This window comes from Lepisosteus platostomus, chromosome 6 (assembly GCF_059453375.1).
Source record: "Lepisosteus platostomus isolate fLepPlt1 chromosome 6, fLepPlt1.hap1, whole genome shotgun sequence".
In the NCBI taxonomy this organism is placed as follows: Eukaryota; Metazoa; Chordata; class Actinopteri; order Semionotiformes; family Lepisosteidae; genus Lepisosteus; species Lepisosteus platostomus.
Genome location: NC_142616.1, coordinates 23,567,743 through 23,590,087, shown reverse-complemented (window position 1 = coordinate 23,590,087; position 22,345 = coordinate 23,567,743). Strand labels below are relative to the sequence as shown.

General features: G+C 39.5%; 1 protein-coding gene and 1 long non-coding RNA gene across 2 annotated transcripts in view; one reads left to right on the top strand and one right to left on the bottom strand.

Moving 5' to 3' along the window:
• Positions 1-921: 921 nt before the first annotated feature.
• LOC148661338 (uncharacterized) lies at positions 922-21,830 on the top strand. Its single transcript, XR_015939506.1, has 4 exons — positions 922-1,111; positions 14,120-14,249; positions 18,443-18,780; positions 20,425-21,830. It is a non-coding gene; the product is annotated as an uncharacterized LOC148661338 (long non-coding RNA).
• arid5b (AT-rich interaction domain 5B) overlaps positions 3,080-22,345 on the bottom strand; it is a 69,216-nt gene continuing 49,950 nt past the window's right edge. The window contains exons 8-10 of the mRNA XM_088634928.1: positions 21,825-21,922; positions 10,116-10,308; positions 3,080-7,818 (exon numbers count right to left, since the gene is read on the bottom strand). Coding sequence (XP_088491054.1) covers positions 5,629-7,818; positions 10,116-10,308; positions 21,825-21,922 — 2,481 coding nt within the window. The 3' untranslated portion in view covers positions 3,080-5,628. The remainder of the gene's footprint in view (positions 7,819-10,115; positions 10,309-21,824; positions 21,923-22,345) is intronic.

Below are 22,345 nucleotides of genomic sequence, written 5' to 3'. Positions count from 1 at the left end.
CAAATGAAATGTCAAGTCAGGACAAATTACAGTGATATTTCTCATCTGAAAAATCAAAGAAAAGCCTCTAAAAATGCAAACCATTTTCTTGGTAATGGAAAGGGAAAAACACATCGAACCAAATTCTAGGAGAATTTAATGCCTCAGGCAATAGGACGTGATATTTTAAAGGAAATACACACCAATTATGCACTTGATCAAAGGATGGTTACGAGAAGTGATGATAACGTAAAAAAACAGCTCTTCCTATTTGATTTTTGAAATATGCAGAGTATAAGTGTGACCTTCTAATTTTGAAACCACCAGATCACACGTTAACCGCATGATCTAGGTTTGTCTGACTGTAGGTCTGCTCTGTTTGCTGAAATACACATTTTTCCATTGTGTATACATCCTGTATTAATTTTTAACTAAAGAAGCGTGAGTAGAAACTCAGTGTAGGACAGTGGCATGCTTTATAATCACAACGGTTATTAACACAATTGAACCGACAGATCTCCCTTATTCATTATAAGAAGAAAAAAATGCTACTACTTAAAAAGTACTTCACAATTTGCTGGTAAATCCCTGAAATTAAATGGTTGAACGTGGACATTTTAAAAGCAAAAACGCTTCCCATGGGAATTACAAAGATTTCAGCTGCTCAGCAGGTGCCGAAATGTTTTTTTTTAATTTCGTTATATTCTTAATTTAAGCAAAAAATACTTTCGACGGTTCTCGAAGCCCTCAACCGGTGCAGTCACTCGGCCGAGTTTTGTGATCGAAGGTTCGAGCCTGCGTCAAGGCACTAGCTGACTGTGAGCGGCATTCCCCAAACAGGGGGGGGCGAGGCTGCAGCGGGATCAGTCGGCCAGGGCTCTCTCGGCTGTCGGCGGCCCGGCGGCCCAGCGACCCCTGCGGCGTTCCGGGCGCCGGTCTTCTCCAATCGGCGCTGTTTCCAGATAAAAGTGGCTCGGGGGTGGGCGGAGTCAGGGCTCTGCCATCACTTCCGCATTTGCCCCCCCCCCGTGAGGTCGAAGGGATTGTAGCTGCTGGTGAAGACATGTTTGTTCCACGTAAACACACTCTTAGCAATAAGTCAGTACTAAGAAAGTGACAGTTTTGGAATTTGGTGAGTACCAAAGACATTATGTTCTCCGATTGTTATATACGCTTATACTATGTGTAATGTAAGGGCACTCAAAGAAAACAAAGTATACCATTTGTGAGTCCTGATTATGTGTTTACTGACCGTGATACACTGGAGTGACTGTAACTATTGCACAAACATGAGGTCACCTCATTATTGAGATTCGGCAGAAGCGATTTAAAGGCTGTCGAATGACCAGCCTATTGAAAAGACTAAAACAGAGAGGCGCCACTGTATGCTTCACCTGCATAGATCACTTATAGTGATTGATCAAATCCTGTGACTTCACTTGCTGCCCTCTCTGTAGCACCATCCTGACATGCCAGCCTTCCAGCAGGAGAGCACAGCACACATCCTCATGCAGGTTGTGGAATAATGTCTGGGTGGGACTGTGAGTTATGCCATGGATGTCTCTACTCCCCAGCTTTGTCACAAGGAAACGCCTGTGGGATGAGCTGGGATGAAATGGGGCGTCTTGGGCTCAGAGACCAGTGAAAGGGTGTGGCTTGTCCTGACACTACGAACAGGGCAGACTCCAACAAGACAAGACAGCATCTGCAAGCTTCTACAAAGCATGTGTCACAGATGGTGGCCACGCGTCAAGAGAGTGACCTTGACAGTAGATTCTTAGTGGATCAATCCTATTGCTGACAAATGCTATCTGGCACAATTAAATTGATCTTTGGCATGCGTTCACTAAAACATTAGTGCACCTAATACGGAAAAGAGTCAGTCCTTTTACTGAAAGTTCTTTCTGAATTATTTGCAGTTATAAGTGAAATTTCTTTTGATGGTCAGTATATCAATTACAATCTTTTCATTTCATTTCAGGAAACAGATCAATGTTTCCAGGCATAAAGAGTGGGCTAGATACATGCCATGGATGTCCTGTAAATACAAATGAGATGTCAGAAACAAGCGATTCATTTTACATACATTCAAAGAGAATTTATTAGGAAACCTCATTAGTACAGGAGTTAAGTACATGGTCATATACCGGTTGAGTATTGTCAGTCAACTTTAATGAGAACAAACTCAAATTAGAACATCCAATATTTTTTAGCAAACAATGAAGCAGTGAAATTGAGGAATTGTTATCTTGAAGTCAGAGTATTTACTTAATTCACCAAGGAAACCTAAGCGGATATTAAAAGACATGCATAAAACGATAAAAGGCTGTCTCAGGTTTGTAGTTGCACCCAAATTACAGTATTTAACACATTCTCTGTTATACCAGTGCACTTCCTAATCTATGACCATCACATCTTGTGTAAGCAGCCCTCAAGCAATAAAATAGCCCTGGAAGGGGAAAAATGTCTACTAACACCTCAAGCTGCATATAATGCAACATATTTCTTGAAATTAGTAATAAAATAGCTTTCACAACACAATACACAAGTGAAAATGTTTTAGTTGAATCTTTAGCTCATCTCAGTCCATATAAAATCATGGGATGTAATTCTGAACAGACTTTAGGGGGAAACGGTTCTTGAAGAAATAAGCAGTTGTCCTTGTTAAAACTATATATATTTAAAACTGGGAATATGATAATTACGTTAACTTTTCCTCAGATGAGCGGGTATGATCACGACAGATGTAAAGTTGCTGGGACAATCTTTTCTTGTACAAGTGTGTCAAAACAATGCATTCGAACACTAGAGGGAGCAGTTACTCAAGGTTGCAAACCACTAAATCTAGATTAGCAACGTGGTTCTCATAGGTAGCTACTACATAAAAGTGCACTATTTATTGCTCATTATGGTAGAGTGGTTTCACAGTAATACCCATACTGGACAATCATTAGTTGAGGCTGTGTGTTCAGCATGATTTTAAACATGGCTCTAATTAAGAAGTGTTTCTCTGCCGTTGGAAAAAAATACGATAAACAGTAATTACGATTAAGAAAGCCAATAGGGCAGAATACTACTGCTGAGTAAAAACACATCGAAGTAGGTAGTAAAATATTTTTAATTAAATATACAGTGGATCATAAAGTACAAAATATTTTTTGCCAGCTGTGTGATCAGGAAACTAAACGGCACATAGTATCAAAAGCATTTCAAGAAGTACAATTTGGAAACAAAAAAACAGACCAAAAAAACTGAGTGTGTATAGTTGGCTCAGTATTCATAACTGTAGTGTTTAAACTAATAACAAGGTCACTCAGTAACCTTAAGAACAACAACAGAACTATAGTGTTACCAGTTCTACTTTTACTATATACAAATAATCACCGTACAACATAATAACAAAAAGTGAAAAGATGACCGACAAAAGTAAACATTATTTACAACAAACAGCAAAGAAATACATTTTGTGTCAAAAGCCTGAATAGCATGAGCTAACCTTTTAAACCAACACACCACTCTGTGAGACAATCCCACACTGAAAGAGGGGGGTCATTAAGTGCTCATGACAAACATTCGACTTGGGGAGGGTGTGGGAGGGGGAGCAGTCTAGAATTTCCCACCAGTCATTATATTTATAATGATCATTGTAAAACTAGACCAGACGCGCCCCACTCTGGGCTTTTTGAACGTGCGGTCCAGTACAGGACCCCAGCAGTCATGAATTCTTCCGATTTGAGTGTGCACGGTATGAGACTCCAGGCTGGGAAATGCACACCTCTCTGATTTTATTCATCAATCCCAGTGTTAAAACATACTTTTTATAAACCACAATGTTCTCTACAGAGATAAAAATTAGACCACCTCTATGTTTTCTGCAACTTTTTTTTAATTTTTTTCTTTTTCCAAACAGCAGATCTTTAGAACCAAGTACAAAAGGCACAAATACTTGCAAAGCAGAAATGTACTGAACACAATTCTTTCCATATTGAACAGTCACAGTTGAATATGTCAGAACTGTATGCACCAAACTCCAAGTAACACAATGATTTTAAAGTCATGTGAAACCCACAGCAAAAGCAGTGCAAACTGGACAGACATCAGCCTTGTAATGCTTATAAAATATTTTATTACTTATTTAAAAAAAAGTTACATAGCAACCTTGAGTGTTACTCCAAACATTTTGGAGCAAATACATTTCTCTCAGCTAATATTTAAGTATCACTAACACACTAAAATTGATTATTTCTGACAAAACTGGATTTTTATCTTACCATGTATTTGAACCATTTTTCTTCTTTCCCAAAATCCTTTGTGCAAAAAGAATGACATAAGCCCCTATTACTCGTCACTGCTTACACCCTTTTTGAAGACAACATTATGTATCATTATGGTACATAATCTTTTCATTGATTGCTGTCATCAAGCTGTATTTTTCCCCATTACATCTGCTTTAAATTCTCCCCACCTCCTCCTTCAAATGGCTCTAAAAATGTGAAGGTTCCGATCTGTGTGCTTAGTTAAGTGCTCATAAGAAGGTTCCTAAAAGCCTTACAAACAATTTCCATTGAATTCTATAACTAAGCAGTGGCTCCTGAATACATATTTCTAAAATATTGGAAAAACTGGGGAAAAAAGTATTGGTTTTCCAAGCAGTCCTGGACATTGAAGCTTTCCCCACAGACATGAGTACACAGTAACCTGTAGTTTTAAACAGTCAGGAATTGGAGTAGCCAGTGAATATTATAATATTATAAAATGTTGGAATAGTTCTCTTAAAAGTTTATACAAATACCTTAGTCCAATAATTCACAAAAAGTATTTTACAGCATTGTGGTAAATTCAAATCAGCTGAGTAATGTAACTTACTTACAAGTAGGGTAGAGTATACTGTAGTATAGGACACAGCTAAAACTGTTTCAGCAAAGACAACCAGTCTGCTTGTTTTCTTATGAATCTGGGTGAACTCCTACAGCAACCTTCCAGTCAGTGTGATTGGAATCAACAGCATGAACAGCATGAAGTCACTACCAATGCTCACTCCCCATACAGAAGTCTCCTTGAAATGAACTCCCCCAGCTAGGACTCTGTGGTTCTACAATTAAATAAAAATAAATGCGCAATAACGAATAATATTACAACTTTTCTGACAGTAAACCTTGATTCAAATACAGTTGATTAAACAGTGTTCTGCAATAGTTCATAGTGTTCTCAGATACAAGAAAACCCAGAATCCATCATAATTGCACTGTACATTGCATTGATTTGTCTTACAACATTTTATTATCCTTTGGATACCCAGCAATAACTACCATAATACCCACCTGTCATCTGGCTAGAAGCTCCATGGCATTATTGCTCATGCCTCCTTTAGACACATTTGAAAATGAACACTACATGAAACCTACACTGAAGCCGCAGGAATGAAAAGGACTCAGCCGTTGGCCCGTATTCAAAGAAATGTGCAAATTTTGTATTAAGTGGCAAAATCTGGTGCAAAAAAGTGATTGTTCCCAGATTCAGGCATCTCAGTTAATCTACTGTCTGTAAATATAATACCATAGCCACGTGTACGGGGGAACAAATACTAGATTCTTATACTGCTCTGCCCAAAATCAATGATGTCCAGTGAGCAAAACTGTCTTTTCTGTATTAAAGTTTGGTGCTGGGGTGAACAGAGGACAGCTGGGAGGGGCTGAATGCAGGTTGAGGGTTTAAAGCAGATAAGGGGTACAGGCTGTGATGCAAGAGGTCCCCATAGGAGGTTCCTACAGGGGCTGTGGATGTCAGGTGCCTGTAAATCTGAGGGGGGTTTGGAGAGGAGGCGAGGAGCTGTCTCTGCATCATGAAGGAATGAATGGCGAAGGGAGGCATGAGCGGAGAGATGACAGCGTGGTTTTTCAAGTACTGCAGAGAATGAGAGTAGCCTGTGGGGATGTGGGAGCCCAGGCTGTCACACATGTCCTGTACCTGAGATACGAAGGCTCCAGGGTACAATCCCGGGAAAATGGGGGAATGCAAGGGAAGCTTATGGCTATCCAGGAAGCTATTGGCATGCACAGCATGCGCAGACTCTACAGGTTTGCCCACTTCACTGTCCTGTTCAGACATGTGCGCTTTGCCTGTTGTCTCCTTCACTGCGTGCATGGGGGTCACAGCCCTGATCTTTTTCTCCGGAGCTCCAGTCTCCAGCTCCTCCAGATTCCTTTTCAGAGGCCTAGCAGCCCCAATGTTCTGTGGGCTGCTTTTCACACTCAGAATGGGCCGCGCTATCTCGTCCATCTTGTGCACAACGACATCCTCCACCCGGCCATTCTGGGTCGTGCCTGGAGCTCTCTGAGGAGGATCAGCGGCTTTTTTCGGGGTTGACATGGTCATCGGTGGCACACGGCACGCTTTGGGGTTGCAGTCATGGCTGGAGGCTTGGCTAACGGCTACCTGAAAGAGCGGCGGGGATTTGCGGTCCTGCTGCATTGCCGATTGAGGGACACCACACGGTGAAGGCTTGGATGAAGGCAGTTTGTGAGCAGAGGACTTAGGAAGACTTAAGTCCGTCGGTTGGTCATCTGAAGAAATTTTAGCAGAGGTCAGTTTTTCTTTTTGACTTAAGGGAGAACAATAACTCAGACCAATGTTATCCGAATGTTGGGTCGGTGTGAAACAAGAAATGTTTTCATGTTCTCTGGAGAAGAGGCTTTCCCTGTTCAGATACTTGGACAACTGCTCCTTGTTCAGGTGGTGTTCTGTCTGCCTGTAAAGGCTGTGTAGGTGAGGAGAGGAGTAGAACTCTGTCAGAAAGTGGGGTAACTGGGAGAGGGGAGCTGTCCATTTCTCCGAGGTTTTGTCCACGGTGTCGTGAGCGTCCGTTCTCTCCGTGCTGGTCTCCCCCGCGGAGCTCTGCTGGCTCTTGGAAAGATCGCAGGGAAATGCTTCACACTTGCCCAACAGGTCGTGCTTCAGTGGTTCACCCAGAGGCTTCCTTTCCTCTGCATTTCGGATTTTGAAACTCTGCGCATGTTGGATTACAGAAGGTCTGCTGATCACAATAGTCTCTGCACTGGAAACCTGTGAGTTATGTAACGCCGCTAAATCGTCAGCATTGTTATTCATGCCCTTCTTAATTAATGGTGGAGGTGGGCCAAATGAATAGTTGTTGGGCAAGGCCGTTCCACTAACTTGGGATAACAACTTCTTCTTGGCCAAGGGAGACATTATTCCAGGATTAGCCCTTGGATACAAAATAGGTGTGTAACTAATGCACGAGTCCTCCTTGTCGGGTAGATCTTGTTCTGGGATGTTCTCTGGAGCTGTCGGGGCTTGTGGAGGCTGCTGCTTCAACGTAGGCAAAACCATGCCAACTTGGTTTGGAGTTTCTTTGTGTATGGATGGGTCCACTTTGCCTACCACACAAGGCGTACTGTACTCCGGCACGCACTTCTGCCTTTGGTCCTGCATGTGGGAGACGTGTAACAACTGGGGAGCGGCCACTGTGAAGCCACTGGCAGCTTTCTCCTGCAGTTCGTTGCTTAGTTTGTCTAGGAGTCCGTGTCCGCACTGCTCTGGTGTGGCCACTGTGACAGCGGCAGGAGGAGAAGGGACTGCGGCGTCGCTGCTGGCCCTTTCTGACGGAGTCTTCTCAGAGGGCGCGGACATGTTCAGAAGTGTGTTGCATCCTGCTGCGTCTTCCTTGGTCTTGTGCTCGAGGTTCTGTTCTTCTGCACTAAGCCCCAATTCCTCTTCTTCATCCTTCACCTCCTCCTTCATCAGGCTGTGCTGCTGTTGCGGCTGGGGCACCAGCTTCACGTCGGCCATCTCGGGGAACCCCTCTTTGCTGTCAGGCACCTGGAACAAGACATGGCCTTTTGTTATCCTCTGCAGAAAGCTCACTTCATTAGTGTGCACAGTCTTCATGCAAAGACAAGTATTTGATCGTCATCTTTAAAGCAAATAATCCGTCAGTCAGATTTTTAAAAAAATGGATGTGCTTAACTGAAACTTAACCCAGAGAGTGAAGTCATTTAATTCAGAACAAGTGGGGTGCATTATTTACAAATGGCAAACATCAAAGTGAATAGCAAAATAAAACTAAGTTATGTAAAGCAACAGTGGCTGACGGATGACTAAGGCAGTCAGGTAAAATGCAGCAACGGTAAATATCAAGTTTATCTGTGACATGCCACTAAAACATGTCTTTCACGTCCTTAAAGTAGAAGACTGCTTTAAATAAATGATTTGGTTGTGCAACTTCTAGCCAGGATGGATATTGCATTGCTAAGGTACACACATTAATTCCACGGTCTAGTTATGTTTTTTTTGTAAAGTATAAGCAAGAATTTAAAACCCTCAAAGGCTGCAAATGTGAGAGACATCTGCTTATCCTTGGAAAATAATAAGTACTCTTTCTGTAAATTAAAGCCACACATCATATGTCTTTAATATAAACAAGACACTGAAACATTTTTTTTAATCTAAAAAGCCAATTTTTTTCCCCATTAATCTATTCACATTGACAACAATAACTCAAACAGATGTTGCACAGCATCAACCAGTTACATCATTCAAGCTCATCACTGTCAATTCTTTGAAAAAAGGAGATTAAAAAATAAATTAGTGTCAGAGTAGGCAAAGTTACAAAATATCTATGTATTTGTTGTTGCGTATATGTAGTAATGAAATGGTCTTGTTTTGTGCATGTTTCTATAGTAATAATGCTTGTGTGCACATATCCTGATATTCAGGTTGTTGTATAGACAATGCACTTTAACCCCAGAGGTCACAGCAGAACTCCACTCATGGCACTGCTGAGTGACAGCCCCTTTCAAGCTTGTAGTCTTTCTATGGCAACACACAGAAACACATTGTCTGAAGCCTTTTAGTTTCTTGTGACAACTGTCAAGATTAGAGTCTCATCAAGGAGTCATGACTGGGTGCTGTAGATGTGATCGGGATTTATAGTTTGGGACATCTGCCTTAAATCCAGTGGTAATGAATAGTCACTTGAGCGTCACAGCCTGCACCAATATTTACATGCAAAGGCCTCTACTTCAAACATAAACACACCCACGTACTGTACGTCTATACAGGATCAGTTTTGGAGATCCCATAGGTTGTATTTTAAAAGATATAAACTCATTACATGGGTTTACAAGATTTATTTAAAGCTTCAGTTTTGTCGGGTGGCTTTTGTGATTTGTTTTCTCTCCCTGCATTGGATTTTTTTTTTACAATGTACAATCAATGATCTCAGGAGTCTTTATAATTACAGAACATACCAGACAGATGAGCAAAGCATGGCACAGGAAAAAATTTGGAGTTTTTAATGGGCTTCTTTGTTTCTGCCTATCACTCATCCTATCGTCTGCAGTATTAATATATGCTTTGGAGGTGCTCTGGAAACGAGTCTTAATGCAATACTATAAAACTTTAGAATAAAACTTAAAAGCATTTTCTTTCCTGTAATCAATTTCTGTTTATATGTGAAAAAATATTCCCTTTTTGTATTCCTTTTAAGGAGTTTTTTTTCCTCCTATTTGTACTTAACTGGAAAGACATTTGAAAATCACTCTGGATTTATTGGGTTTTTGGGACAAAAATAGCATGTGGTTTATGTAAGACCAACATATGGCATCACTTCACTTTCCACATAATAGCTGATCAGATTTGATATAAAGCACTTCCACAGTAACCACGAGTTTGTCCTGTTCTGTATGGAATAAATATTGTTCATAATAATAAATTTGGCAGTGCAATTTCTCTTGCTCTGAGGGAAGCTTAATAGCACCCACACCCATAATGCAAAAAAAGCAAAAAGAACGTGTTTTACTCCAGCCTAAAAAAAAACACAACTCCAGACAAATATGCAAATTGTTTGGAGTTGCCGAAGCAAAGAAATTATTCAGTCTTCCATTATATTTAACATGATGTAGTGGAGTGGTTAGAAAAATCTATTCAAGCTAAAACAATTATTTTAAAACCAGCTGTTCCTGACAGTGCTATTTTGGAAAGACTTTGACAGCTTATTTGTTAAATAAAGAAAGGGTCCCATCTAAAGTATACTCTCATTTATTGTATTTTTTTAAAAAGAAAGCTGAAACTGCCCCCGGGCTGGGATGAAATAAATGTGAGCATGAGTAACTGACCCCCACGTTTCGCTGAGAGACATCCTTTTCATTTCTTGGCTTTTGGTTGGGTTCTCCTTTGAGACGCTTTGCTGTGGCGACTTTTGTTTTGCAGCCCCCCTCCTGAGAGCTGCTCTCCTGTCTTCGGGGTTTCACGGGGGGCAGGGGCTTATCTTCTTCCCCTTTAATATGTCTCTCATACGGGAGGATGAGCCTGGAGGGGAGGAAAGGCAGAAAGCAACAGGTGAAGAGTTAAGCCCCTGAAATTCCACAACCACCACAGAGAGAGGAGAACAGAAGCACTTATCCGATTGAAAATTTCGCCCTTCAAGAGAAAACCGTTTCCAGACAAGACATTACAGCATGTTACAGTCCAATTTTTGTCTAGACCAAAATGGAGTGCATATTTTGCCCCCACTTTACAGCCAAGCAGCATTTAATGTGATGCAAATTCGATCTGGATACCACATACTAGTACCTGGTAAAAACTGGGCCATTCAGCCTCAGGTCTGCAATAACAGAAACTAACACTAATGTATTTCTGTCAGTGTACGTTTCAAGTATTCCACAATCAAAGAACAGGGCACTTTCTGGTCAATTTAGTCCCAGGTGAAGTAAGAGAACAGGAAAATATTTAGTTACAGAGATAATAAAGTAGCACATTTTAAATGACATTCAACAAAAGCCTTTGTGTCACTCAACCGTGAACGGGTTAGTGCTTTTGATCTCAATTAAAAGCCTTTTTTGGTCATAGCTGCCGATTAATATAAGGACAGCTCTTTCCTGCATCGCACACTGACAACATCCTAATCAAATCCCTTCTCTGAAGGTCCTTGCAATGTGCAGAAATGTGCAGTGTTGCCAGTCTCACAAGGATAATGTGAAATGAGAGCACTGTATATTTTAAGCGTTATGTAATGTTTTTCAAACCTGATTAAACACACTTTGGAGATATTTTGCATTTAATCTGTTTTGTTCCACATTCTTGATGGGAAAACCTGATACAGAGTTTGTAATTGGAGGGCATATATTGCATTGTAATCAGTTTCTGCTCCAGCAGTTTTAAGTTTTTATAATGTGCTTTGTGTGATTAATGAGTCACAGTGGGAATAATTCAAAGCGTGGAGAATTATAAATATTAACTCTGCTACAGGAGACATAGTCAAAACAGATTTTGCAGCACTGAGTTAGGTAATGCTGTCAGAATATAAATAACACAAGATGAATTTTTTTAAAGGAGTTATTAAAAATTCTACCGCACTAAACAAACTAGATTTATTTAATGATTTTTTTAAGACGTCATGAAACTAGATAATTCCTCTGTAATATTTACCCAAATACCAAGATCAGACCCCCAGACCTTAGCACAGCATTAAGAGAAAACAGCCTTCAGTGAGCATGCTCAGGCATGGCGCAGAGAAGCATGAATTAAAACTATGGCTACAATTTGGCAGCAGTCCAGTAATGAATCTAAGCAGGAGCCCAGAGGGAACATTCATCTTCAGATCCCATTACCAAAAGAGTTTAAACATGTTACAGCTGCTAAAACTGGTAAACGCTCTTTCTATGCAGACAAATCAAAATAGCACACAGCTGCCAAATACCTGATTCCCACTGTAATGTTTCACTTAATGTTTATATAATGAAAGCATAATAATGCGCACAAAGACTCACCCTGTTCACAGCTAATCCTGCAAAATCAGAAAATCTGAACCTAAGTGTGTCTCTTAGAACCTGTGCCTAGCTTCACAGTATTTACTCTGGTTTTATGATTGCCTTCATTTAGTTGTATTAAATGGCACAATTTTACCTTTTGACCCGATTTCTGTCTCTTAAGTCCTGCAGAGTAAGATTTGCATCACTGTGTTTTTAGTTTCAAAATTCCCCTTGTTGCCTTTTTGACTCTTTTTTTTCTTACGAGAGTGTTTAAACAAAAGTGGAAATGGCCCGTTCAGCAAGGTGAGAAGTCATAGAACAGAACCAAATGAGAAAAAAAAAACATCATTCTTTCCACATTCCTGACTCTGGATATGTCTAAGTAACAGCCCCTTTCCTCTTGTACTGCACTGAAAAAAACAACACTGTGGCAAAAAAAATCATCTCTTTGCAAATTAGGTAGAGTGGCTTATTTCCTTTCTGAAGGAAAAAAAAGCTTTTAAGAGTTCAAGTGGGTCTGCAAGATTTTAATTTTTGTTATTTTTCACTGAGCTCAGCAGCTGGCAGCAAGACAGCAGTAAAACTACATTTCATACAGCTGGTCAAAGGCCTAGTGCCAGGAGCAGGAAATCTGCAATTAAATGTTCCTTTATGAGAGAGAGAATAAAAAGAGGAATGAGAAAGATTGAGAAGGGCAGACAGGCAAAGAGAAAAAGGAAACAAACGGTAAGGAAGAAAGATTGGAAAGAAAAGGGTGGAATTATCAGCTGTTATTTATTTCTTAAAACATGGTGATACGCTGTTCATTTTTTTTCTGTTTCTCGTCAGCAATACTGCCCCTTTGGCAAATGGACAAACAGTTCACTGAGAAACAAGCCAAAAACAAGATGATGTTCATGATGTGAACTCGCTCTGGGCTACAAAAAATAATTTAAGTGCCCATACTGCGCGATCCATTTACTGTGTTTACTCACAAGGGTTTCAGCAGTGAGGACATTCTTTGCCAAGAACTACCCACAGGATGTGACTTTTTCCTTCTTTCAACATTTGACACCATGTCTAAAGTAACTGATTTAATCTCTTTAAACTCACATCTAACCTAATATGCACACATAACAGTAAACTATGGTTAACTCTGTATCATGTTATTGGTGATATTATGTAAAGCTTAATGTACTAGCTAAGGAGCACTGAAAAAAAAGTTACAATAAGATAATGAGCTATATGACTATGTAAGGCCATAAAAACCTAACCATGAGCTGTAAAAACATGTCAGGCAAGTCTTGTAATACTATACGGCCACTACGGACTTAAATGTTAACACAGAACATTCTCTTCAATAATCATTTGGGGCATTTCAGAAATAAAAATAAACAGCCTCTCTGGAGATGCAGGATGTGCTAAAAATTATGCACTCAGTGTTTTCAAAGGAAGCGGTATAATTATGTTCTCTTTCAAACAGAAAAACACATCATGTGAGGCAGCTAAAGAATTTTTGGTAAATGGAACCCTTAATATGAAATTCCTTTTTTTCCCCAAATAGCTGCACCACAGCGGAGAATCTGGCTGTAATTATCGACTTAGAAAGTTATTTAAGGTCCTCTGTTTAAACATACTGAAACCATGTTTTCATTATGTGGGAAATTAACATGTTCAGGTGTAATCGTGGCATAAACTTGGAAGTGCAAGGAACATTTACAGTGCCTTCCAAATGAATTGGGACAGTTAATTCAAAACCATTATTTTTTCTTTACAATCAAATATATTTGTGATCATAAGATTAATATGAATGGTAAAGACAATACAATATATATTTTGTTTTGGGTAATTCCATGCATACCCTTAATCTTATTGGAACAAAAACATACTTTCTGTTCAACCTAGTAATTTCAAGTGACCATAAGCATTGGGACACATAAACATGAAGTAAATTTCAGTATTAAAAAGTGAGTATTTGGTTGCATAGGCAATAACTTCATGAGTTCTACAACTGATTGAGCTCGCATGTTTTCAGTTTGTAAAATGCATTCTCAGCTGGATTTAAATCTGCAGATTTTACACTCTTTTTTCTCTTTGATGAACTCTTCAGTTGCATTGGCTATATGTTTGGGGTCATTGTTGTAAGTACCACCCAATAAATATGGAAGCATTTTCTTTTGCATACGTAGATAAAATGTTTCTGTAAACGTCAGACTAAATTTCTGCTGGTGCCATCGTTATTGAAGTTACATCATAAATAAAAACAAGTGACCAGTTCCAGGGATGGCATGCCCTTGCGTGCCCAAGCCAGGATATGTTTAACATATGTCCATGACTTAGTTAAAAGTTTATCAAGGTTTCATCTGTCCTTTTTGTTTCTTTGGTTCCAGTTCTCTCTTGGATCATCTTTGTACTGAGGTAATATCATGACCTGGGCATTTGTGAGCACTTCTGGAAGAGGAAGTATAACAGCTTTGATTTTGCCGTCCCAATACTTTGATTATTTTCTGGACGGCAAAGGTAACCTCTGAAAACGATCCTGATTTTTTTTTATAATAAACCAAACATCTTATACTTATTGAATAGAATGTTTTAACTCAAGAACATTTGGAAATGATACACATAAAGGGCAGTTCAAGCATAAAATACAACAAAAACATATATACAGATTCGTAGCTGGATGCAGACACACCAATCTCTTTTGAGTCCTTTAAGCAAATAAATATTTTTAGCTTTAATATTACTTAAAATACAATCTGACAGAGCCTCTGTTGTGCGTGTACAAGCTCCCTGAAAAAAACCAAATGACTTCTACAGAAATATCAGGACCATAAAAAGACTTACAAGGTGTCTTTGTCCCAGATTTAAAAGTTATGTAATAAAGGCCCACTTTTGTTTTTGCAACTCAATATTAGCTCTTACATTTTTTTTAATGAAGAAACTTGGCGTCAAGCTCAGATAAAAGTTCCATTACAGGATGTATGCACTTATTTACAGAAGTGTCTCAGTAACCACTGGGGGTTGTGTTTCACTATGGCCCACAGTCTGCATGCACAGCTGCAGCTGTGAAATTTAACTAGGCGGTGCCTAATACTACTGCATTCACAATTACAGAGTTCACTGCAAAATCAGCATCGAAAACACACACAGGATTTTAGAGCTGAGGATCGGGGTAACATAGTCACTGCTTTTGAGACAATGACCTTCTTAAAATAAGGGAGAATGTGAATGTTGAAATTGAAAACCAGTCACCAAACAGACTGAGGAAAAATACACCAAGTCAATTTAATCCACAGTGGCTAAGTGTCATCTGGGTGTCAGCAGGGTCAGGGTGACTCCTGGCCTGCTGGTCAAAGATCATCACTGACCATATGACATTCAGAGCAGACCAAAGCATTGTACACAGTAATTTAATTGACATATGGGGGTAATAAATCTCTCCTGAAGCATACAACAAATGTGCATTATATTGCTTCTTTTATTATTCTTTTTCTACATTTGGCATTTTTAATGTTCTCATTGTGCCACTGCCCACTAACCCAAGGGAAAAAAAGACTACCATGTTTCTATGTATAATATTTCTATTTACAAATACTATGTTCTTCCCACACCATAACATCCACAGAGCTGAATAGTACTCCACAGTGCAAATGAGAGAAATCAAGATGAATTAATTCATGGTCAATAACTTTATCATTTAGGAAGCAAGTACTTATTCAATGAAATATTTAAAATAAGAATCTCCTGTATGTAATTTTGTTTACTAGTAATTATTTTCTAAAATGAGAAAACGGGGAGGAAAGTTGGAATAAAAAATAAACCTTGTTATTACTTACAAACGTTACACATTTGTTTTTTTATCTTTGTTCTCAAAGGATAAGGGCATTGTTCAAAAGACAGATGCATGGCTCCAAAACGAAGGTGAATTGAAATTCTTCTGTGCACATTCTGTATCTGTGCTAAGGTCTTTGCTACGTTATTCCACTGGGAGTGCTGCTGAGTGTGTAATAAGATTCTTTTGCAGTGTCTGCTTCAACAGTGCTTCTAAGCCTAATCTTATATAACATTAATTTTCATAATAAGTATTCAGCACATAGCTCTTTATATAATCTTACTCAAAGAACATAATAATTACACAAAGAGCGGCAGGTTATTCTGAGCCTATAAAATATAAAGTAGAATGAAAAAAAAAGCAATGCATGTATTAACAGCACTGTAAAGCGACCCAATATAAATAAATGTTTTCATTTCATTACCAATAAGAAAAAAAAACGGTTTATGTAAACTGTAATTCCCTGAAAGGGCAGTGGAAACTTTATTCAAGGCACCACACAGCTTCATTTCAGAGAGCCTCACAAACACATTTCACAATATCCTGGAAAACCATCATTACTACTGAATCAAGGAAGCCGGGCCTCATTTAGATAAATGATGCTTTCCATTCTCAAGCCCTTTTTACAGAAACAAAGTAACGGCTGGGCTCCGGAGCCTGTGATTCTTTATTAACATCAGCTCTTAACCACAACCTCACCACCACTGAGGAAGTGGACAGAAAAACATTCTCTATAAGCACTGGGGTATACAGTATTTATACAGTATTTATCTGCACGTAAACCTTCATTTGTGCATTACTGTATGGTTATACATAAACAGAAAAAAACAGAGCGGTGATTGATTTTTTTTTTTACATTTTATGCCCGTGTTACTAAGTGTCTCAGAAATGTTACCTACAGTAGATAATGTTCTCCTATTAAAAAAATACACTCAGCCCTCCTTCAGCAGTTAAATTAAACATCCAATTGTTTTGCTTTGTCCAGAGTAACAGTCAAACAAGCTGATTTAAAAAAAAAACTCACACTGAATGAAAAGCACATGGCAAGTGAAAACAAATGTGGCAAAAGCAAAAAGTTAAAAAATAAGTTACCTGTCATACCACAGTTGTACTTTACTTCTCGAAAGTAACATGACCATGATAACAATGAATTTCCTTCAGATTCTGCTATTGAACTCCTCTCCATATTCACACATTGGAGTACTGTGATTGGACCGTGGCCCAGATCACTTGTGATACAAGAATGGCTGTCTCAGCCTGGTCTAGCATTAACAGCAACACACACTCACAAATCCTCTCTACCATGAAAGCAGTTCTGTCTCAGTCACCAGCCTCTGTAAGTCATCATCACCAAGTAATGCAAGCTTTTCTGTAGCAAACAAAACTGCAAACTCATAAAACAACAACAACAACAAAAATGACAAATAATAATAATAATAATATGCAATTACTCTTCATGGTCACTAGAGGGCACACTGCCCACTGTAAGAACAGGTAACCAAAACATTTAATACCCTGAACAGCCCGTGATTGTTTATTTATTAGTTATTACTGTATCGTTAAATTACAGTACTACATTTTCTTTTCCATACTACACTTGTTACACTTGTTTTACACATATCCTCCGACATGTAGTTTCACAATTTGTATAAACGCATTGCTTCTGAGCAGAAATTCTTGAGTTGCCTCTTTCCCCATATCCCAGCCAATATTTCAATTTAGGGGGCCAGTGAATGAGAGGTTTCTAAAATGTGGGTTCCTGACAGCTTAAATTACTGCCAAGCAGCAATAAAAGCAAGGGACAATGGGAGGCGGCAGGAGGGAACCACTTGTAGATTGCAGTCCAGCAGGTTTTTGATGCTAAATGAATTTTAAACAAACAACTGTATCAGGACACGATGGAAGCTGCAGCAGACCTAGAGCCTCGGGCTACCTGCTGTAGCTTATGGTGAAAGCCAAAACAAGATTTCAATTCTCACTTCTGGAAAGTCATGATTTCAACTAGCACGGTTATAATTAAGATAATATAGTCCCTTTAAATTTAAGATCTCTCTTTAGCAATGGAGCTGCCGAAAAGAACCACTCTCTCTCTCAGACACTCACTAAAAAACATGGTCCTTCAGCATTAGGCTGTGGTAGCTCTCTCAAAGGTTTAGTCAAGAAGTTGACCCTTGAACTAATTCTGATTCACGCAGTTAAACACGGCTTTTAAGGAATGCCAAACTACGCCTTCTGTCATGCCTGACTTTTTAGGCCTAAAATTACTTCACTGATCCCCAAAGGCTAAAACCCATTAATGTCTGAACAGGAAACTTTAATTATTGAAAGTGTTGAATAATTTGCTGCAAGTGCTGCATTTTTGTATTTAATAATGCCCTGTGTAATGCTCTCTTCACAGTTTTATAGGCAGAATTTGCTGTTTGATTTAGTTTCTATTTGTGCCAATTTTCTTAACAATGATTTTAAAAACACATAAAATTCAAAGCTTCTGTCTTTCTGCCAAGTCCTTAGGAACATTTTTTGGTGCAATACAAACAAAGACCCTGATTTTGCTGAAGACACATGCCAGTGGCACAAGTCGTACATGAAACTACACCATTTCCGTGTCTGCTTACAAATAAAACTGTGATCCAAAACTAAATCCTGAAGAAAAGTCATCATCTTCAGATTAGGTAAGCAAATACTGGAAGCAACAAGAAGGAAGTGGAACCTTTCTAACTGAATATAGAGAGGTTAATTATTTCCATTAATCAATTCCATGCTGAAAAGTGAAAAGACAGCTGTGGTGCCTTCCTCTATAGTAACACAGGTCACACATAGTTTTTTAATTCTAATTTTTAAATTTGAAACCGCCAATTACTATTGTGTTTTCTGCTTGCAGCCATGAACCCCAAGACCACACAGGGGAGAATGAGGAAGTGTAGGTGGATTCTGACTCCGCCCACATACTACCCCCTCCTCTTCTGACATGTCACTGGCAAAGCACAGAGCTGATTGGACAAGGCACCTGTCACTCACCTACACAGCACCTGCCCGCAAGTGCCCAGGAGACGTCAGGGGTCGTGGAGAGTCGAGAGAACCCAACCCAACTGATCCCACTCTACCCTTTTCCCGGCATTCAACCAATTGTGTGCTACATCTCAGGGACTCTTGGGCATAGTCAGCTAGCAACATGACCCAGGCTTGAACCCGTGACCACAGAGCTCCACCTGGACTTGGGTGAGTGCCCTTACTGGTTGAGACACATAGGAAACTCCATTTACGCATTTGTGGCAGATGAGCAAAATATCTACTTGAGAGAGTAGGATTAACTGGTTTAGCATATTGATCTAAGCAGAATAAAAGATGGAATAAAGATGAGAGTCGGGCAAGGCAAACTGCAGACAGCCCAGACAAAACACCTAACAGCAGTTGTCTAATTGCGATACGTTAAAATTCTTGTACTGCTAATCATCTCCAACTTAAGCCATTAGAACAGGCGCTTTTCTGCTGTCAAAGAATGGAAACAGCAACAGCTTAGCAGGACACATGAGGATGTAATTATTTATGCTAATTAAGGTGACAAAGTCATTAGACAAATCAGAGATTCACTTAAGTATGTTTTTCTATTTATAACGCCCACAAAACAATTGAAATTACCTTGAACCATTAATTTTATGGTGAAATACATGAATAATAATAGACATTACATAAAAAGCTAAATTGCTTTTCAAAATATTAAAATATTTTTCAATAACATGAAATGCCTGGCATCTAAAATCTGCTAAACAAACATTTTTCCCCCTTTGTGTTTTACTGCAGTAGCAATGGTGAATAAGGAATTAATCTCCAGGGGAAAAGAACAGTTGATTTAATACGCAGTTTAAGAGCAGTGGTTCTGCACTAGATCATTAAAATACACTCAGATACCCTACATTAAAGTCTGCCTTACTCACCATAGGTTAAAAGATACATTCACTGAACCATACCTTATCTGAATTTAGGGCAAACATTAATTCAGATGAGAATAAAAAAAAAATCAATAAAGCACTATGAAGAATTGATGTGCCTGTTTTTTTCTGAAATTCAATTCCTTGTAGTAAGTATATTTCACAGTACAGAGCTTTTTTACTTTATCAGCTAAACGTTAAATAAAGCTATCCTTTGAATTTTTCACAAAAATACCTATTTGATAGCAATTTAAAGAGAACTTTAATTGAGGTCTGTGGGCTTCACCAGTTTCTGTGAAATATTACATTCTCCAGCAATGGGAACAAAGTGCTCCCCACACAGAATGGAAACTGTTATAAATTACACTGTTGCCATGGATCTTTTATGTAATTATGTACATAAAAAGTACGCATATTTTTAAAACGATATAAAGTACACAATAAGACCTGCGGACTGTTATCTGTAGAACAGTATTTTAATCTGAATATTTCTAGAACAGAAAGCTCTCGGTAAACTATAAGATTAAATAAATACCAGGGTCACAGTTGATCAATGGCATTGACCTATATAATTAAAAAAAGCAGTGTGAAATGGAGGAGAAAGAAATTGCAGTCTGTTTCAAGGTTATTAATGTAATTTTTTATGACCTAATTTTTTAATCTAAGCATTACAGCTGATAGCTAATCTTGGGAACCACTTAAATACATTTTTTAATAAGCACTTACAGGATGGAGTTTGGGATATTGTACACGTTAGTTACTGACTCCCATTCTTGGTAGAAAGAACAGTGAAATAGAATTGCTTAGGCAGAAGAACCACAGAAAAGTCACTTGCATTAATCATTTCTTTCTCTGTCTTATCTACATTAATGCATCAGTGTTCCCATGAGCAATATTTGGGGGAATATAACAGTTTTCTCATTTTGAATTTCAGATTCACCTTTCCATATATCCATCCATCTTCAGTAACTGCTTACTTCAATATAGGGCTGTGGTTAGCCAGAGCCTAACATAGCAGGCAATAAGAGCAAGGCAGAATGCACCTGGCCAGTCCATCACATGGCACACACATGGGCATGCACTTACATACACGTACAGGGGGCAATTTGGACAGGGCAATCAACCTACTACAGCAGGAACAAAACCAAACCTGGACGAGAACGTGCAAACTCTACACAGAAGATTCCCGTCTACAATCAAACCCAGAACTCAGGGGCTCTGAGACAACACCACTAACTTCTGTGCCACTATTAAGATTTCTAATTAAGCCACAATAAAAATTTACCACACCAAGAAACTTTACAATAACGTTATGAGACTGGAAGCTGCAAAACAGGACATCTCTGTAGGATATCCAGAATGGAAAATCTGTTTGAAAACAATGGGCACCTTCAAAGAATTAGAGGGATGATGAGAAGGTCAAAACATTTTTATTGCAGCTTTTTTTTTATTTATTCCATTGTGAAAGATTGACTCGAAACACCAATTTATCTTTCGCCAGGAAAAACATATTGACTGGGCACGGGCACCTTTTTTTAACAAAGATCAAAAAAATCTTTTGTCTTTAACAGGCTGGAACTGAACAATTAATATTCCGATCTGCGATGGCTGTGTTGTCAGTAAAACTCCATGACAAGGCAATCGCAGTTTAAAACTCAACTGGAGACTTTAGGCAGAACCATTGCTCATCCTGCAATGTGAAAGCAAAGATCCAACTGGGGACTGAAAGCATAGACTAGTTCACCACGGGCTGCTTCATATTTCACCCTCAACTGAAGGAAAGAACAGCTTCATTCAGAGCACCAATTAATTTCATTAATTACACTTGCTGCTGCAAAACTGAAAAGCATCAGCAAACCATCCATTCAGAGTCACAGTTCTCTTTGCCTTACTCCGCACGATATTATTTCACGTGCCGAGAACCGAATCGGTTTTTTAAATGATGCAGGACGAGGTATGAGCCTGCTGAGATGGCAAGCTACCATCCGCCAAGGCTACATCCAAATCAAGACCACGTGCTTCCTCGGCCTCTGAACTGTTCCCACCTGCCAGAGCTAATCTGCTTTGCTTTACAGTCCCCGTCCTGCCACAGACCCCCATCTAACCAGTGGAGAACCTGGCCAGCCAAGCTTTTAACACCTGCCTTAGCCACTCCCACTGCAACTGAGGAACCTGTAGCCCTACTTACAAACGCTAGTAGGCCCAGGCCTGACATTATGTTGCTGCCTGACGCTGATCGTTTCCTCTGGCTGATTACCAAGCACACCCAGCACAGGAGAAGCAGTGGGTCCCCAATCCCAGATGGTTCGCAAACAGGGAAACGGACGGCCGTACCGTTCGTAATGCCGGCGTGTGCAGGTGGCTGCGCTGGTGCTCCCAGGGTTGCCGCCAAGCTCATCGTACACGTTTTTCCACTGGCGGCGGGCCGTGATCTGGGAAGAGAGAGTGGACAGCTGGGATTAGGTAGACAGGAAAACAGAAAGGCCATATCTATGAAGGGGAGTTCCAGTTCAGTCTGCCTTCTATTTCTGGGCCTTGTGACCTGCATCCCTGATGACCTGTAGCCATTGCTGAGGTCCATGTATTCAAAAAGAGGCCCCCCCAAAAATCTTTACAGCAGCCAATCCTTGAACAGCTCTTGTACATCTGACACAGCAGCAGCAGGCCACTGTGGAAATTAAAGCTAATGCCTTTTAATTGGACAATGATGCAAGGGTGATCTGTGATGACACTCCAATATTTGCATCAGTGCTACACGGTCTTTGCAGAACTCAAAAGTAACAAGCACCCCAGATAAGCAGTACAATAAGTGGGCCACCCCCTGTATGTAAAGTGCTTTTTGGGAAGAGACCCAC